We start from the raw sequence: 19,597 nt of genomic DNA, 5'->3' as shown, positions 1-19,597 counted from the left end.
ACCCCGCGCACCGGGGACACGCTGACGGACTGCGAGGGGAGGCACGTTGTGTTCCAGCAAACCGGAGCGGAGCGCCCGGCTGACAGCGGTTTGGGGAACCTGGAAAAGCACTTCAGAGATACAGGCAATTTCAGCGCAAAAAAATCAGGTACGTCGTACACTCAAAGCAGCCGGCACGCAACTCTGTGCCGCTAAGAGACTTGGGAGCTGACACACCACGGTACGCTTGGCCGCAAGTGCCCCATACTCAAGGCAGGTCTGATAACACAAGCTCTTGAGCCAATTTCTTGCTCTTAGGTTAGAGCGGCTCTTGCACAGGCTGCAGCACCGATATAGCCCCGCCACAGAGCGAGCCCAGGCGGACCCGCACCGATATAACCCCGCCACAGAGCGAGCCCAGGCGGATCAGCACCGATATAACCCCGCCACAGAGCGAGCCCAGGCGGATCAGCACCGATATAACCCCGCCACAGAGCGAGCCCAGGCGGATCAGCACCGATATAACCCCGCCGCAGAGCGAGCCCAGGCGGATCAGCACCGATATAACCCCGCCACAGAGCGAGCCCAGGCGGATCAGCACCGATATAACCCCGCCACAGAGCGAGCCCAGGCGGATCAGCACCGATATAACCCCGCCGCAGAGCGAGCCCAAGCGGATCAGCACCGATATAACCCCGCCACAGAGCGAGCCCAGGCGGATCAGCACCGATATAACCCCGCCACAGAGCGAGCCCAGGCGGATCAGCACCGATATAACCCCGCCACAGAGCGAGCCCAGGCGGATCAGCACTGATATAACCCCGCCACAGAGCGAGCCCAGGCGGATCAGCACCGATATAGCCCCGCCGCAGAGTGAGCCCAGGCGGATCAGCACCGATATAACCCCGCCGCAGAGCGAGCCCAGGCGGATCAGCACCGATATAACCCCGCCACAGAGCGAGCCCAGGCGGATCAGCACCGATATAGCCCCGCCGCAGAGTGAGCCCAGGCGGATCAGCACCGATATAACCCCGCCGCAGAGCGAGCCCAGGCGGACCCGCACATCCCCCACGCCAGCGCGGGCGCCGCGGAACCCACCTCACAAACATTGGACCCTCTGAGCGGGGTGGAGAGTGCTGCAAATACACCGCCTTGGGTTACACGCACCAAATCAGAAACTGATTACTAAAAATATGCATCTTTATTCAAATAAGGTTCTCTTTGAACTTCAAGTGTCAATTTACATTAGACAGAAACAAACATATGCAAATGTCAGCTGTTTGAATTAAAAAACAGTAGACAGTCTTTGCTGTTACAGTAATCGATGCATTGATAAATGTCAAATTTTCTTCAAACAAGAAGTTAGGTAATTTACAAACCGTTTTGTGAATTTTACTTTTAAAAGATTCACATGTGACTATGTATTTAACACACTCCAACCAGTACAATGAGATTCTCTCATCACTGCCAAATATTTGCTACTTATGATCCACACTTCAAATACAATTATTAGACTTGTTCTCACCCGTACGGTCAAACTGGACTCCACGTTGTCTTCTCCTTCTAGTCTGAAATCTTACTTGGTAAGAACCAAACGCACTGTGACAGTGTTGAAAGAACCTTCTGGTATCCAGCCGTGACAGGAAGCCACACTGACTGACAAATACTATCTCAAGTCCAAATGTGTTGCTCTCACTTGGAGAGCACGCGGGGCAGGATTTGAGCTGGGCAGCTGGGAGGTTTCCTCTGATCCAGCGAGCGACCGGGCAGTTAGGAAAGTTCCGGGACTGCGAAATGAAGCATGAAGCAAAGTTACCACTTTTTGGAGGTTACGCCTTAGACCTTGTGCTCCCCAGTACAAGAGTTTCCCCGCTGCACACGGGAGACGCGTCAGATCGACGAGCGGCGCGGCACACGGGCCGAGCCGCTCGCTGCAGAGAAAGTGGCAGGTTGAGCTTCCCCCACACCGTTCCCAGCCTTCGCTTCTTTCTACCAACAGACACAAGGGCACGGGCTGCTCCAGCTTTAAAACCGAGTTACGTTTGATAAATTCACAACAACCAAAAATACGGGCTTCCTCCAGTTGACAGATTAGAGCTGCTCCTCGTTGTGACAGACACATGCACCTACTTATCACGATATCAAAACACACCACGGGTGGTGAGACGGCTGTGGGACGCGGGGCGCCCGCACGGCGCAGGAGGGCTCGCGACTGCAAGGACAACACCGCGTGTGTCCACAACGATTTAAGAGAACACATCAAGTGCAGTTAGAAGGGTTGGGGTTGAACAGCTTAGACTCAAGGCACCTGTAAGTATTTGCTGGTGTTGAAAGAACTGAGTGAATCAATTCCCGTGTGTTATTCTGGCTTATCTGAAAAGTGTTTTTGCAGTGTTTTACCCAATTTATCCAGCAATATCAGCTCAAGGCAGCAGTTTCTCCAATTAGTACAGCAAAAATCTTCTCAGATTTGTAAACGAACCTCTAAAGCCATACCAGTTACAGCGTACTACACACTGCGGCCGTGTGAACAGGTGTGTGGGTAGTATCGTTCCATCGACACTGCGCAGACGTCTGCTTTTGGACACCGTATTTTAAGTAACAAAATACATTGCATAGATCTGTGGCTCCTCCGGAGCGACAGGCAGGACGCTGGCGCGCTCCCCATCGCGGCGGGCGCGGCAGCACGGGCTGCGCTGCACGAGCGGGTGCGGGAACGCAGGGACCCAACACCAGGTGCCGAATAACTTTCGCAGATTCGGCCAAACCGATTAATAATTAACAGTGAAGTATCCTGATGCATTTGTGTATTTTATAGAGTTTTTAAAAATGGAATACCCCTATTCTAACTCTACACACAAACAACTCAAGGACAAAGTTACAACAGGTAAGTAAATAAGGCAAAAAGAATTCATTTCACATTCCTAATCTGGGTTATCTGCTTTGTTTCTTTCCTGAAGCAAATGTTCACCTGACAGACGGTTTCAAACACACGTTCAGGCTCATGCTTTTGATATCAAAGCAGGAACTGACACACAACACTGGTTCTGCAACAGCTGCTGGATTAACAACCGTGTCTGAAGCAACAGCCCATGAAGAAACAGGTTCACATTCAGTACCTCTAGTTCAGAATACTTGCCATGTCAAGAGTTAAATCGAAGCATCTGAATTTGATACATGAAAGACAGCTTTATAAAAGTAAAGACATATTCACACACTGAACAGATCCTTAAAAAAATCAGGTTTGAATAGGTACAAAGCGATTATATCTTTGCTGAAAAAGTTCCAAAAAATCTCCAAACAAAATGACAGATAAGACTCGAAATTACAAAAAAGAAACAGTCCCACAATATACTTGAAGAAAGTACTTTATCATGTTTTTTCTCACTGTCTTAAACCAAACCCAAACTAAGTGGAGAGGCCTTTGCTTGTTCTGTATAGATTGTTTTCTGTATCAGTCAGACTGTTACGGGTCTGTTTCTGTGTCCACATATTAACAAGTGTTTAAATCTGTATTTCACGAAGAGTTAGAATTAACTAACTAATCCTTAAACTGTTCAATCTAAGTGGTAAATAAATGAAATGTTTATAACAAATTTTTACTCCTGCCAAAAAATATTGAAGAGCGGCTGGTTTGGGCTTCGTTGTCCCTTCGCTCACCTTTTTTGTGCTCTTTACGTCAAGTGACGTGTCGGGACACTTGGTGTCGCGGTTCCTGCACAGACCATCGCCCTGCAACTCCCGCCACAACCAACCAGAGCCGGGTGTTCCAGTTCCCTCCTCCGGGATCCCAACAGAAGAGGAGGAACACGGCATTTGGTTCAGTATCTCTGGGCAGGGCGGCTGAGAACACAGACCCAGACAGGCTCCACAGTCCCCGCTACCATGTGCTCCCCACTCTGCTTCTCACTTCAGCATTAACTGTTTAAATGGGAACTCATTTTGCCTATCACAATTCAATAATTTACAATATTGAAGTATATCGAACACTAAAATCTCCCCCATTTACACAAGTGTATAATTTTCTGTGCATACATACTGCTGTCATGTACACACAAAAGGAACGGGCCATCAAAAGAACTTTTTGGCTGCTGCTTCTTGTTGGCTCCTGGAAGAAAAAGCAGAAGAGAATTCATTAAGAACTTACAGCACAAAAATGCCTAACTGGTTTAAACAAATAAATATTGCATGTGTTTGAGGTTAAAAGATTCCATGCCCTGCCGGCAGAGACTTAGGAAAATCAAACATACATCGTAGCACAGGAACGCAATATATTTTTTCTGTTTACACAGAGGCTGGTAACAGCCCTACGGGTCCAACTGACATCAGGAGCCAGGAACTGTGAAAGAACTTACGAACTCATTTGTGAAACACTTCAGCTAAAGTTCTCTAAAGCTTCTCAGTATCTGATTGGCCTTAAGACCATCACAGCAAAGGAAATACACAACCAAGCACTGAAAGAATTTACTTGAAAAGGGATTTCCTCTTCCCCGGCACAGAACACATTAGTATTTCTCTTGGCGGATCCAGACACTCTGGAACAACCACGCACAGGCGCTGGAGTTACAAGGGCACCGAAAACAGCTGGAACGGACCAGCTCCTCGGTTGCCCTGGAAGCCATCTCTGCGGCTGACGGCACAAAGCGACTCACGTAGGGAACGCGCTCCCTCCGCTCTTCCGAGGAGGAGACCCACAACAAAAGTCAGCGCTATCAGCAGCATTTGTCTCGTATTAATACTAGTTATTCCTCCATAGAGGTGGCAAGCAGCGTTTTCCCTCTGAAGGGCAATGCAGCTATTTCAGTTCCTACTCCTTGTCCTGACTCGTGTGTGTGAGACAGAACAGAGGAAACATCCCAGTTAGTTTAGGGGGAGAAAACTTCCACAGAGTGTCAGTGTCGTATGTAGGAGAGATGAAAGGGTGTGCTTTGTGAATGGAGCTCACTGAGGAATCTGCAAGGTGAAACAAGTAGCTTGTAGGTACACGTTGCAGAAACAACTATTTTTTTAAAGGCATCAAATCGCATCAGATTTTGTTGAGATATTAATAAACTCCACTAAGTCCAGCAGAAGAGGCCAGGATGGTGCTCGAGAGCTGCGGTGCGTGCTTCGGGAGAGGGGGACGGAACCGGGCTTGTTCACGCGGGACAAACAAGGGCCAGAGCAGCGGTGTGATGCACACAGGGTGCTGCTGAGGAGCCGGGACAGCTGCTTCACGTTACAGAGACATAGCAGTCAAACTCACACAGGGCAGGTTCCCACCACACAGACCATCGGGGTGGGAGGAGAATAAAAGCTTCGTTATGATAATTAAACATTTCCAATAGGGTCGACAGCAGTGGTAAATTTTCCATTCTTGGAGGCTCTGAACACCTGACCAGCCTGAACGCCAAACAACGGGGTGTGAACTCAGTGCCAGCTCTGCTCTAAGCAGAAGGCTGAACCAGAGACCTCCCGAGGCCTCTTCCAATCCGAATGATTGTGTGTGTCAAAGAAGATTAAGATAATCATACCATTGCAATTGCATTTCTGGTCAGAGGTTTAAAATCATTCACCCTGTTGTCTTTAAACAAACATACTTACCTATACATGATATAACCAATGAATAACACTGTTTGCACCGCTACGAATGTGAAGAAGTGCACCGTAGATAAGCACGATGGAAACGGTGGCAAGTCCGGGCACTTTGATTTCTCACTAGATGGCTACAACACAAGCAAAAAAAATATCTGAGAAAAAAGCATACAAGGCATGGCATCAAACAGCTGTTACACGTACGAAACAAAACGAGGGCTTCGGGACAGGGTCTAAAAACTGGAACACGCAGAAAACAGACAGAAGTGGCGCTACTCTGAAAAATCATAATCTTACTCCCCGTGGCACTTTTCCTTTTATGTTTCCCAGATAAACTGACTGGTGTTCATTTGAGGGCTACAGGGGAAAGAATAAAGCTTTGGAAAATTGACCCAGAAACCAATAACCTTGTATGGCATCAGCTTAATTGCTGCCTACGCTAGACTAAGGTGCTCCCGAACGTGAGCGCAGCCATGTTCCACACTAAGGCCTTAGGCAGAGCCTGCCCGAGCCTCCTGGATTAAAGCTCTCCCTTGCGTGCAGAAGCAAGAGAGTCTCCTCTATAGAGCTGCTGCGCAGCAGTGCAGACAGGAGAAAAGCACCCAGAAAACCTAATTGCTTGACCTTGTTTCCACAGGAAATTAGACCAAAAAATCATGCTCTTTGTGCAAAACTTCTCATCAAGACACAGATCATGCAGTTAGGTCAAGGCAGTGCAGTTTCAGTGAAGCAGCTTAATGAAGGATTAATTGCTCCATAAACTGCACGCTGGCTCATCCCAGCATTTCAGCAACAGCCAAATAAAGAGGTGTTACGGTCGTGCTTTACAGCGGCGGCAGGTGATTTACCACGTTTCGCTGCACCAAGTGCTCGATGTCCCTCTTCACGCCGTGAAGGTGCTCCTTGATGTCGCTGAAGTGCTGGGCGGTCTCGTAGGCGGCTGCCGCGGAGCCGGGGTGCTGAGCTCCGCTCGCCAGCCTCAGCGCGTCAGCCACGGAGCTCCTGGAACCAGGCAAAACCAGCACACCCTCAGCACAGAAAAGCTTTTCCAAACAGCAACTCCGGACACCTTTTAGGCCACTACAATTAGTTTGAAATACACAGTTTGCCCCGAAAAGGCAGAAAACATTTTTCCTAGCTTCCAAGAATACCTATTGAGAAATAATTCCTTCATCAAACTATGGTTTAAAAGCGTTTAATTCTGCAGACGCCCGGGTTTGCGCAGCGCCCCCTGTCCCGAAGGCGGGCTGAGAGCAAACGGGGGCTGGCAACCCCCGCCGCCAGCCGCAAGGACAAGCGTCTCGCTGGGGCTCCCGCCCAGGCTTCAGGATAAGCAGAGTTTAACGCCATCTTTGAAGAAACCCGAAAGCTGTCGGAGAATTAAATAAATAAAAGCAGTCACATAAGAAATGAAAATAAAGAAGAGGCTTTAGGGATAAGGAAAGATTTAGATATATCCGTGTTTCACGATTATCATTTATAGGAGAAACTCATTTCCCGTATGCATTGTCATAATACTTAGTATTGTCTTAATGTGAATTCATTTTGCTTCTACAACAAATCAAATTAAATCCGTAAAAAAGTTGAGGTTCCATAACTAATTTTGTTTGAGGTAAACCAGTCAATGAGGGAAAAATACTTAATCTCTAATCAATATGTTTATATAATTTTCCCCTACTGTGATGTCTCTTTTCAGTTGCAAAGAGGATTATTCTACAGCTGAAATATTTATCATGTGAATGTTAATCTCTTCATTATTAATAGAATAAACAATCAAATATATGTCTTTGGATTTCTCTTTGATTTACTTAAAACTTCACATTTTGCTCAGGCGAGAGCTCAGCTGGGTGCCCCGCGGGCCGGGCCGGCGCGGCGCTCTGCGGCAGCACCGCGGCGCTCTGCGGCAGCACCGCGGCGCAGGCGGGCTGGGACAGCGGCCCGGTCCCGCGGCGCCAGCGCAGGGACAGCCCCCGGCAGCCCGGTGCCCAGTGCCGTCCCACCTGAGCCCCAACCCCTTCCCGGCTTGGACACTGTTCACTGCGTCACCCGGTAACAGCAACAATCGTGTCTGCAGGTGTCATACAAACCTACACTGCTGGTTTTTAAATGGCTCGTGTTCATTGTGCAAATGGCAAGCTAAGCATCGAAACTTAAATATGTACAAATAATCTTCATATAAAGATGATGCCCATCTCTCAGCTTTGCTTCAATTGCTGTTCGTACCATTAAAATTACCTAGAAATTAACCTATACTATGTTATATTTCTGTACTGTCATTAAGTAAATTGACTAATGCTAACTAAGATAATTGAACTAGGGTTGTAATAGCCTATTTTAGAAGACTTTTCTTAAATAAGCCAAGCAACCACCACCATGCCCAGCGCCTAATCAATGCTGATAGCAATTCTGTGTACCCACATCCACCATGTTCATCTGGCCTCACTATTCCCAGCGCTGGGACACAAACGCGACGCCCGTGTTGTTCCTCTCCTTCCTAATCCCTCCATCCCTGCGGAATTACCCGAAATCCGCCCGCCCGCCTTCCCAGACCGACCCCTGCTTGTTCCGAGCGAAGAACTTCCCTAAGTAGATACGCTCTGTAGCAAATTTAATTTACGTTTACTTCTGCATGAACAATACCGTGCTGAGAGTTTCTATTGTATGAACACAAGATTGTCCTGTAATCAGATGATTAAGAAATCCACAAATCTTGACAAGAAAATTACTTAGTAAGTCCTTTTCCTCCGGGATGACAAGCAGCAGCGGGCTGTTCATTTCTATCTATAAATAAAACATCTATTTAATCTAAGATAAACACTAAGACGATGTTACACAAACTCGTACCTAATAAACAGTCACTAAAGGGGCAGACTGCCAACATTAACAAGAAAATCTAATTTGCTTGTAAGGTATAAAGATTTGTCAAGAATATTAACATAAAAGCTTTTGTAGCAGAACAAGTGCAAAAATGGAAGCACTAATCTTCATTCTACAAAAAACTGACCTACTTAGATAAACCGCAAGAGCTGCCCTTGAACTAATACAGGAAAACACACAACTGTAGGAATTGGTTTTCACCTTTTTCTAAACCCAAGATAAGGAATGAAGGGTTAAACCAACGTTAAGCCATTCCTGCTAAAGCCAGCAACTAGAAAATGTCTTAGGAGGAGCAGAGACATCCCTATCCAGCGCAGGAACTTCTCAAGCCCATCTCGGCACTGCAGCACCTCGAGATAAGATCCTTACTCCATTCGGTATCGTACTTTGAAAAGGCACAGCTACCTCCCAATCGATTTTAAAAACTGCAACTTCAAAAGAAATCTTTAATCGCTTGGGAACGTGCAAGTGTCCGCAGACACACAGGTGTCCCGAAGAAGCCCAGCGGCACAGGCCACCGACCACAGGACAGGCCACCCAACAGCCCTGGCTCCACTGATCCACGCAGGACCGAGGTCACTGAAATGATCTACACGACACACGGGCACGTGAAGAAACCCCACACACGTGTCTCCACCGTGCAGAGTGAGCGCACAGCGCATCGCCCCCTTTCTTCTTCCTCATCTCCCCTCAAGTGCCGCATGAGGTGTCTTGGCACCCAAACCACGGAGTCTTCGGTCGCTGTTGGGTCTGCAGCATCTCCAGGGCTGCAAAACCTTCCTGGGCAAACAACCTACTGCAGCGCTCAAGGACCCTCACAAGTTTCTTTTCACGTGTCTACACAGAAATTCCTGTATTTAATCTGACATCCATTGCCCTCCACTCTGTCCCTGGGTACTGGTACGAACAGTCTGTCTCTATCACCCTCACCACCTCCAAAACCAGGTGTTTATACCCACTGGTGTGGCATCTCCAAGCCTGTTCTCCAGGCTACGTGATCCCAGCTCCCTCAGCCTCTCCTCCTACCGCAAATCCTCCAACCATTTTCCCAATCCCGCACTCGTCTCTCTGCAGCACGTCCCTGTCCCTGCGGCGCCGGGAGCCCAGGACCGGACACGGGACTCCAGACGCGGTGTCTCCAGTGCTGCACAGGGGGGAACCGTGTCCCTGGACCCCGACCTGCCCCGCCTGGGACACGAGGCTCAGGCCACGACAGGACACCAAATACCTCCCAGCTCTGGCCCATTTTAACTGTCGCCGGGAAGCAACTGAGCCCGGCTCCTACCGATCAGAAAACAAACGGCACTTCACAGTGGAAATGGAAAAACAACAAAAACCCACTTCTACACACTGAAATTCTGAGACACTTCACATAGCACCGTAAATAGCTTTTGTTATATACGAATGAGTAACACTAATACACCACTATGGAGCAATAATCAACATACGAGCTTTAGGCAGTCCTAGCAAAACCAGGGAAAAAACCTCAAAGACAAAACATACACTTATACTGAAGAAAGAAGTGAACTACTTAAATTAGCAATGAATCTCAGCTCTTATTACACGCACAGACACTTTCATTTGTACAGAACTAATTCGCAGAATTATTTACATGCCTTAATAGGTTGTTTACACTAAAAAACTTCCTAAAATAGATCTAATATTATATAATACCACAGGTTTTATTAATAATATTACATAAAGAACTCACCCAATCATTCTATCAGGAGTAGACTGAGTATAATGACAGATACTCCACCTGTTTTTTTTCAGGGTCACTAGACATAAACCAAAGGCATTTATGCCCATGTTGTTACAAATACTCCAAAATCAGAGCGACAAGCTTCCATGCGGTAGCAGGTTAACACGTTACCAGAAATGAATTGTTTTTAGGACTGGACCCACCTGCTGAAGTGGAATCTCATGATTTAAAAGAAGAAAAGAAAAAAGGCAAATTAGGGGCTTTGCCACCTTAGGGACGGGAACTTTATTATAGAAACTGCATGTATGGAGAGAGCCATCAGTACAAAACTGACAGAGAAGCTTCAAGTTTGTCAGTACTCTCCTAGTAAAATAATAAATAGGATTTAAAAGGTGGAGAATAACATAAAATTAAAAACACAGCCTTAATACTTAAAAAGCATTTACCTTATTTCATTCACTTGTCTAACAACCTCTTCTTGAGTTCTCAGAACCGTCTCCATGTCTTGCTGGGAAACCTGGAGGGGATGGGGGGAAGCAGTGAGGAGGAAGGACCAACACGCCTTGGGAAACAACTGATGGTGCTGCTGAAATCGGGCCAGTCACCGTGGGGCTCCCGTAACTTACCGGTCCCGGTTGGCCCGGCAAGGCTGCTCCTCTCTTAGCGATCTCCTCCGTGACCGCAGACACGTATCTCCTCTGCTCGTCCAGAATCATGTCCAACTGCCTATTAAGCTGTTTGATTTCAAGATGAATTCGATTCTGCCCCTCAAAGATTTGCCGCAGTTCACGATCACTTACAGTTTCAAAAAGATCATCCGCTGGTAAGAAAAAAGCACAGGTAGCTCTTATATATACACGTTCCTCATTAGTCGTATTATACAATTATATCATTTTTTCTTTCACCCTTGAAGTTTCCACACGGATACACTTTTTTCCCATAATTTCATGTATTTGGTGTTCACCCATCCCCAGGGCCATGGCAAAGCACACCCGAACGCGTGCCGAACCCCCACACCCAAAGCCGGGCCCCCCCTCGGAGCTCCAGTCCCGGTGCTCGGGTAACACAGCACAATGGAGCCGAGGAGCGTTCCCATCAGACGGCAGCTGTCCCTGCACACGCCAGCTCTGGAGGAGGGCTGGTGACACCGCAGAGATGCGCAGGTACTGGCAGTGAAGCTTTAAGAAGTGGCCCGAAGCAGAGCACTGACTGTACACTGAGCGAGCGCTCCCGCAGCTCCAGACACAGCAGAAACAAAGTCCACAAGACTCTGTCCAAACAGATCATTTCTGATCAATCGAAGGCTGATCAAAACACGGGTGAAGCTCAAATGGTGTAGGATTTTCAGAACAGTCATCACTTATCACCATGCAAAAAAAGATCACAACCTGAAATTTCAGGTAGAGGTGCCTGAAGTACATTCCCAATCTGTGTGCACTCAAACAGAGCCCGTTCACTCCACGAGAGCACGAAACAGACTGGCTTCCACTGTACTGTCAATGAGCACATGCTTTTTTGCCCAGCCCTAAGAAAAATAATAATAAAAACAAACAAAAAACCCCGCACACAAACAAATAAACCCACTAAAAAACCGACACAGGCAAACAAACAAACCCCCACCACGTTCCACAGCAGAACACAGAGGACTGGTTAAAAACCTCAAAAACGTGGGGAAGAGTCAGTACTATAATTTTCCCCAATTAAATATAATTTGAAGTCAGTGCAAAAAGCACAGTCCAGTCTGAAATACTCCAAACAAGAACCTGCTGCGAGCTGCAGACGTGCAGCACCAATAGCAGAAACAGCAATTCCGGCTTACGTGCCAAACCTACATTTCTTATCAATAGCTAAAAATGTAAAAATGAAGGCCACGGGTTCTAGAACATCGAGCCACAAGTTTGTTACTAGCCAGCCCACAGACCAATCCCAAACGCCAGCCGGTGCTGCGGCTGCCACAACTCGGTCCATGCCCAGCGTCAGGCAAGCAACAGAACACTTGTCCGCGCAGGCACGTGTTCCAGCGTGTCCACCAGCCCGTCTTCAACAACCATCCATAGAACAAGGTGGAAAAAGAGCGTGTTATGAATGTGCAGAAACAGACCAAAAAGATCATCTTTCAAATACACTGTCAAATAACCAAGGCCGCACTTCCCTAACTATCACTTCACAGAGGGAGGCACGACCTCCTCTCCTGTTCCACACAGATCCCCATCGCTGCCATCCGTTTCCATCCGTTAGTTTTGTTCTCAATTCAGGCACGACGAAAGTGACTTCATAGTTCAGAAAACACTTTGCAGACAAATAAGCAAAACCCTTAAACCAAGTAAGTAAGGTCAGCAGCAGCCCGGTAGGACCGGCCGGAGCACCGGGCAGCAGCTCCGCGGCCCGAACGCGACTTCCGTCCCCAACAGCACCCAGAACACAAACACCCACACGCCATCACACGTACCAGCCCAGCAGAAAGCCGCCACGCAGAAATAACTTGCCTGGCTGTCCTTGCACATCGGGATGTTCCTTTTGAAATTCTTCTTTCTTCTTATCCAATTCTTGTTGAAAGTGTTCAAACTCTTCTTGATACTTCTCCTTGTCCTTCTGAGGAATCTCTGCATCCGCTGTTGGCTTTAAAACATCAAAGGGGGGAAGAGAGTTTTTCATGTTCTCCACCACTCCTATTTAATTTATTCTCCCGCAAGGCTGGTCAGATTTCAGATTTGAAGACATAACACAGTTAGTGCAGTACATTAATATACTAAGTTGAAGTGAGGAACCAGACACTCCTACAGAAACCCATCGCTTTTTCCTGATACTTTCTGCGATCACAAAGAAATCAGGATTTACAGGGACAGATGCTCTTTAGCAGTACAGAAGTGTTTAGGGATATGGAAAGTTGAGATCAAGAACAGATTATTTGGCCACTTTCCAAACAAAGTAGACTTTTTAGTTTGTTTTCTCTGCAGGTTTTGTTTTAGCATCATTATTTTTGTTGATTCAGTGTTGCTTGAGGAATTCTGGTCTTGAAAATGTTAATTAAAATATTACTGAAACATTACAGTGTTAGTGTAAAACAGACGACAGCACAGCTACATGCCAAAACCCTCAAACAGGGATGATGAGTATGACTTCAGAGGAAATGATAACGTATTTTACTAATTACGTATAAAGATGCTTACTGCTTCCTTCCCAGGCTCAGTCAGCTGGAAGGTCAGAAAAGACAGGACATCGTGATCATCTGTATCCAAACAGAACGCAAAACGGCCGTCAGTCGCTGCTGCCACGCGTCGCCGCCCCCAGCGCCCCGCCGGCCGCCCCCCCAGCGCCCCGCCGGCCGCCCCCGCTCGCAGGGACCCTCCCGAAGGCCCCAGGAGCAACGAGACTGCGCGGTGTCTGCCAGGACAACCCCAAAGGCCTCTGCTCTAGCCAGGAAAGGGCCTGGGCACATCAGTATATGGGCCAACAGCAGCAGTCAGGACAGCTTTCTCGCAGGGCCTGCCAGCCCGCACGCCATTTGTCACCACTGTAACATTTGCTACCTGCGAGTCCCCCTGTTGCTGCAGATATTCCAAAATAGCCTTGTGATGGCAACACCATTTCTTCCACTTTTGCACAAAACTCGTAGTCCTCTTTATCCGGAGTAAAGCCATTGTTAATCAATACCTAAAAGGATAAACACTTATAATTTCTACCCTACAAATCTATTTGTGCTAATTGCTTTGTCAGTTTACAGTAACAGTCACAAATACAACTTATCAAGTAACTCGGCAGCTGATATTAGAAACCAAAAATTATTCCTTTTCTGAAATACACTTTTTACAAAGAAAATGCATAAGCTTTCTATTTTAAAAAGGAAAAAGACATCTGAACCACAGTTTAGCATGAACAGAATTTGACATTTTCTATTCATTAACTAAGAGGACGTATCACATTAAAATTCATATATATATATATATAAAAAAATGTATTAATTTCGGTTTAAAGCAGCAGCAAGACAAATAAGCGATACCATCAGGAGAGACGAAGGCAGCCCCGCAGCGGCGTGGCGGTGCCCGAGGCTCTGTGGGCGCAGCACACTGAGGTTCAGCAGCACGCCTGAAACGCTCGTGCACCAACACACACCGCGTGACAAACACAGGGGAAGCACCGGTCCGCTCCAGCGCTGCGACACCACCGGTGTCAGCGAGACCGGGTGAAACGGGCCCCACAGCCGGCGCTGGGACGGAGGGACGGGCAGGGCGGAGAGGCGGCTTTCAACGTCGCATCGCGGTACAAGGTGCTTTCGTGTTTACTTTTAGAGAAACTGTCACTACAAAACCACAGCTCGACACCTTGGAGAACATTGGAATTCACATATGGGGTCTTGGGGTTTTCAAATACTTGCAACAATCTCATACTAAAAAAGCTGAGAAACATCAGTAATTGTGTTATTTCAGAGTACTTACAGTCAACGTTTTTTGGTAGTAAGTTATCTTTACTCGAACGGGATAGGGCTTGTTACGGAAGTCCCTCTGACATGATGCCAGCGCTTGCGTGGAACCATCGCTATGCAAGAAGACAAGTCGCGTAAAACCGTATGTTATGGTTTATCAGCTAAGACAAGAAGGCATCGGTGTATCACCGAGCAACATGCTGGCAGCTTTTTCAATAGGCGAGTTTTTCAAAAGCTGTCCCGCAACTGCAATGAGCTTCTCTGAGCTCCGGGATCAACAGTACCAGATGCTTTACACAGGACACAACACACAGAACGCGCTAATGGGGAAATCTGCTTCTAAGATACATTCCCGCAGCTGCCAACCGCGATGGAGATAAGCTATACTCTGCACTGCACCAGCCCAGATAGACGGCTCTCCTCCCAGAGAAACCAAAAATGTCAGTTGTGCCATTGGCAATAAATAATCAGAAACCAAAATTAAACCAATTAACTTGAGTAACAGGCAATTAGCTTTCAGTTAATCACCTCTGTCAGTTACTAGCTGTGTGTGGAAGGAACCCACGAGCCATGAAGAGGGAGAAGTCTGTACCTCCGTTATCGGAGTTCATCCGTCACAAAGGGCACATGCCATTTAAACAGCCACCAGCTGCCAATCTCAGTGCTGCCAAACCAGCATTTTAACAAATTTTAAAAACCTCCATTGAAAAGGAAACAAAGTTTCCTATGAAATAAACTTTTATAATGTTTCTCAAAGGGTTTCATGCAACGTTTCATGATTCAAAGGCGAACATTCATCAATAATATTGAAAATACACTTACTTCTGATGGTCATACTGAAGTTTTCCATTGTTGCCTACAACAATCACTCCAGGATTGTTTTTCTAGAAAAAGAAAAAGCAAACAAATGTAAGTTTAATTTGAAGTGAAACACAAGTACCACCTCTGACAGCCTCTCAGTACCGCACCTGGGGTCACTGCACTGCAGACACACCGGGTGTTTTCACCCTTTCTGCACGTCAGGATTACACAAGCACAATGAGTGAGGAGCACAACACGCTGCTGCACTCCGCACAGCGGGCCACGAAAACACACACGTTAAGGTCCTACGTGCACCACCAATTACCATCATCTGGCAAACACGGAAATGTAAAACCCAAGGATAGGAGAGATTCATACGCAGTGAAGATAGAGATCTTGAAACTAATGGATGACCCAACACATCCAACTTTGACTACATAACACTGGGAAAAAGAGCCAAACAAACACTATGTTAACACCCCACTGACCTTGTCACGGTAACTAAAAAACCTCAGGAACTATCTGCCAGAGACTAAACAAAGGCTGTTGAACACATCCCCAGGTATTCCATTGCTAGAGGATGAGAAAAGCTGAACTGATAATGGCAGAACAGATTCACAGCTCACAGTTTACAGCTGCTATTCCAGTTTTCACAAGAGCACAAGATTCCAGAGTTAATCTCCCTTCCCTCTCTAACAGTTCAACTCATCATCTCTCAAAGTGTTCTGGCTTTGGCTGGAACAGAGTTAAATTTCTTCATGGTAAATTGTACGAGGCCGTGTGTTTGCACTTATCGCTGAAGCTGTGTTGATAACGCGGTGACGTTTCAGTTACCGCTCACACAGGCTCAAGGCCTTTCCTGCTGCTCACAGTCCCCACCAGCGAGCGAGGGGACACGGGGGAAGCAGCTGAGCCCACCAGCCCCAGGGCACCCGGATCACACAGCACGTGTGCAGCGGTGAAAGACGGAGGAGGGGGGGACACCCGTCTTCCCGAGGCACCGTGACGCGAGACAAGCGCTGCTGTCCTGCAGGCAGCTGAGCACCTGCCCCGTGATGGGAAATACAGCATTAATTCGTCGTTTCGCTTTGCTGGAGGGTGCAGCTTTTGGTTTACCTATTAAACTGCGTTTCTCTCAACCCACAGGTTTTCTCAGTTTTACCCTTCCGATTTCCTCCCGTCCATCAGGAGGGAGCGAACAAGCAGCTGCGTGGTGCTCAGCTGGCACCGTGGTGACCCACAACGTACGGGAATGTACCGTCACACTGCACAGACTGCCAGCTCTTAAGAGAGGAAAACGAGACTCAGACTTCGAGAACTGAATAACGTCCTTCTCGATTCACAGTGGTGGGGTAGGGTGGCCCTGTGTCTCAAAATAACCCAAACAAAAAAACCCACAAACACACACTATAACCAAACTATCTGCTGCTTTTCCTTCATTACACAGATTGCGACAACAGAACAGCACACCAGTGTGCAGAAATACACCAGTGTTTCCACCTCGCAGCAATGCAGAAGGCAGGAAAAAAGGAAACAAAAGCATTTAAAAACTCTTACTAAGTTGAACAATAATTCTATGTCTTGCCTTTGACGATCAAAAACAGTGCCTTCAGTCTTTCAGCTTTTATATACAATAAAGTTTGCTGTATATTAAAAGCCATCAGTAGGAAAAAAGCTCGTACATCTACAAAAATATACTTCAAATGTACAAAAGCAAGACAAAGTAGCGCAGGAAAAAGAGACAAAACTAACCACAACACGCACAACGCAGACCTGCTACGTATTGTTAGAGTTTTCCAGTGCTATTCCGGACTGGGAAAGCGGAAGCTCAGAGCAGCAGCTGTCCCGCACCTGCCGCAGGATGGCTGCGGAACTGCCCGGGCAGCGCCGCGCTAAGGACACAGCGTCGCTGAGGGCAGGCGAGGAACTCGCGCTCCCACAGCGCCGCGTTTCCGCGCAACGCGCCTCCTCCAGCGCACACCTTCAGACACACCAGCGCTCCAGGCTGTGCACAGACCCTTCGAAGTTCAGCTGGCACAGAGGTACTTCCCCCCCAAATCCAGCACATCTCCGTGGAGACTCATTATGTGTTACGCTTTAACTTAAAAGCTTTAAAAAAAGTGTGAAAAAGTAAAATTCTATGGGGGAAAACTTGCTTCTTTTAATTGATCACCTCAAAGTGAAGGGGGGAAGAGTAGGAAAATAACATCCCATTATTTTCCACAAAGTTATATGTAAAAAAAACAGGCAGAAAACTCATTAATAAACTTTGCTAGCAAAGTTTGCTTCCAACTAACCTTTCCATCGTTGTCAAAGGAATCAAAGAAAATTCCAACACCATTCCATTCATCGGCTGCCCCAAACACGGGTCCTTCCAAGCCTTGCTCCTCTGTAAACCAGATCGCCTATTACGGAAAGCAAGAGTTGTGAGTCAAGATTCCGTTTTTAAAGCAGGTCTATTTTTCTGTCAGTTCAATCAAATTCTCAATACCAATCCATCAGCTCCAATGCGGCCTCTTCCTGTAACTCGAAAGGTCACTTCGACTTCCCAATATTCAAATATTGACTTGTTTTTTGTCCACACTGATCCCCTCTGGCTTTTCAGAGATGTTGTTATACGAATCTGATCTGCGCTTGGGATGGCATCTGGAAAGGAACAGAACGAACACTTGAGATACAAAAGTATTGAAAGTGCCAATTAGCAAATCTAAACTCAAAGTTTCCTGGTCTTCTCAACTGGAGAACAGCTTTCAAAGTAACTTTTCGTAGGGTACTCAACCACTCGAGAGGGAAAAACAACAAGACAACAAACCAAGCAACCAACACCACACACATGTATTTTCAACGACTCGACCACCACTGCTTTACACAACGCTTAAAAAGTTTCCATTTGGGGCCATGAAGCGGAACTTCAATAGAACATTGTTCTTGCTGTTAAGATACATATTAAATTAGTTTTTAAAAAGTCAGGTTTAGCTTCCCGCTGTATCCCACCTGACTCCTCACAAATCACAGATTTGTGATCTGCTTATTAAGAACAGGTGTTCTAATTTTCTGTTTAAAAGGATAACAGGCATACATTTAGAGTGTTGTATTAAATAACATTTTATTCTTGTAATTATCTGCTTTAAAAAGCAGGGAAAAGCTCATCTATAGGGAGTGTCCTTGGTGTCACTTGTAGCATAATGTCAAATAGAAGTCAAAAAGTATCACTAACCAGCCAGTATAAACTAAACAGAGCCTGTCGAAAAGCGGCACACAGCACAGGTCACCGCGGGGAGCCTGACCTGAGGCCGAGCCTCGCGAACGTTTGATACCGACACAGCACAGAGCGGGGCCCCGGGGAAGCCTTCGGAGCACGACCGCGGAGGGTACGGACCCGCCCGGGGCAGCAGAGCCGCGGCTGCCGCGGCGCGCCGAGCTTCTCTGCCGGGAAACCCGCGAGGGCTGCAGCGGCGCCAGCTGGTCCGGCCCGCGGGCGCGGCCGAGGGACACATCAGCACCGCGTGGGGCCCGGGCCGGGCCACGGGCTGCACCGGCCCCGCCGCCCGCCCGCCGGCACCGCCGGGCCGGGCCCGCAGCGGCAGGAGCCCCGCGGCCGCAGGGACGGGCGGCCCGTCCGGCCCCTCGCGGGACCCCCGCCCCTGTCCCCGCCGCCCCGGCCTCCTCCGCCGCGCCCCGCGCCGGCCGCTTCCCGCCCCCCCGGAACCGAGGAACACGGCGCGGGCCCGCGCAGCACTTACTGCCCGTGTGCACCCAGAACGGCACCGTCCCGTCCGCCTGCACCAGGTGCGGCCCCTTGAAGCTGTACTTGTACTCGAAGCGCCGGTGCGGCGCCGCCGCCGAGCCTTCCGCCGCCGCCTGCCCGAGGGCGAGCAGCGCTCCGGCCAGCACGGCCGCGCACAGGCCGCCCCGCCGCGCGCGCGCCGCCATCTTGCAGCGTGGTGCCGGACGCCGGCAGAGCCAACAGGGCGCTGCCTGATTGGCTGAGCGCGGGGGCCGGGCGAAGGGCGCGGCCCAACGGGGAGCCAGGGGGCGGGCCCGGGGAGGCGGGGTAGACGTGGCGCTGCGGCGTGGGCGGTGGGCGGGGCGGTGGGCGGGCGCGTGAGGGGCGTCCCGGCGAGCACGAGCCTCGGCGCGCGGCAGCGACGGGGCGGGGGCGGGGGCGGGGCGCGGTGCGGTGCGGTGCGGTGCGGGGTGCGGGGTGCAGGGTGCGGGGTGCAGTGTGCAGTGTGCAGGGT

The 19,597-nt window shown here is 48.5% G+C and overlaps 1 protein-coding gene across 4 annotated transcripts; it reads right to left on the bottom strand.

The window, feature by feature from the left end:
• Positions 1 to 1,170: 1,170 nt before the first annotated feature.
• LMAN1 (lectin, mannose binding 1) lies at positions 1,171 to 19,289 on the bottom strand (the record flags this gene model as incomplete). 4 transcript variants are annotated; one of them, XR_013923529.1, is made up of 14 exons in its annotated part: positions 1,171 to 1,766; positions 3,640 to 4,087; positions 5,563 to 5,684; positions 6,402 to 6,555; positions 10,579 to 10,649; positions 10,759 to 10,952; positions 12,619 to 12,751; positions 13,303 to 13,361; positions 13,663 to 13,786; positions 14,569 to 14,668; positions 15,378 to 15,439; positions 17,654 to 17,761; positions 17,848 to 18,002; positions 19,100 to 19,289. XR_013923529.1 is itself a non-coding variant. In XM_080362397.1 (14 exons), the coding sequence occupies 13 exons, from the start codon at positions 19,287 to 19,289 to the stop codon at positions 4,051 to 4,053; spliced, it is 1,509 nt and encodes a 502-aa protein (XP_080218523.1). In that variant the 3' UTR covers positions 1,171 to 1,766; positions 4,015 to 4,050. The 4 variants fall into 4 exon arrangements, 3 of the variants coding, with proteins under 3 accessions (XP_080218523.1, XP_080218522.1, XP_080218521.1); XM_080362397.1 differs by having other exon boundaries at positions 4,015 to 4,087; XM_080362396.1 differs by having other exon boundaries at positions 4,019 to 4,087.
• Between the last annotated feature and the right edge of the window lie 308 nt (positions 19,290 to 19,597).

Source organism: Nesoenas mayeri (genome assembly GCF_963082525.1).
Source record: "Nesoenas mayeri genome assembly, chromosome: Z".
In the NCBI taxonomy this organism is placed as follows: Eukaryota; Metazoa; Chordata; class Aves; order Columbiformes; family Columbidae; genus Nesoenas; species Nesoenas mayeri.
This window is presented reverse-complemented; position numbering and strand designations above follow the sequence as displayed.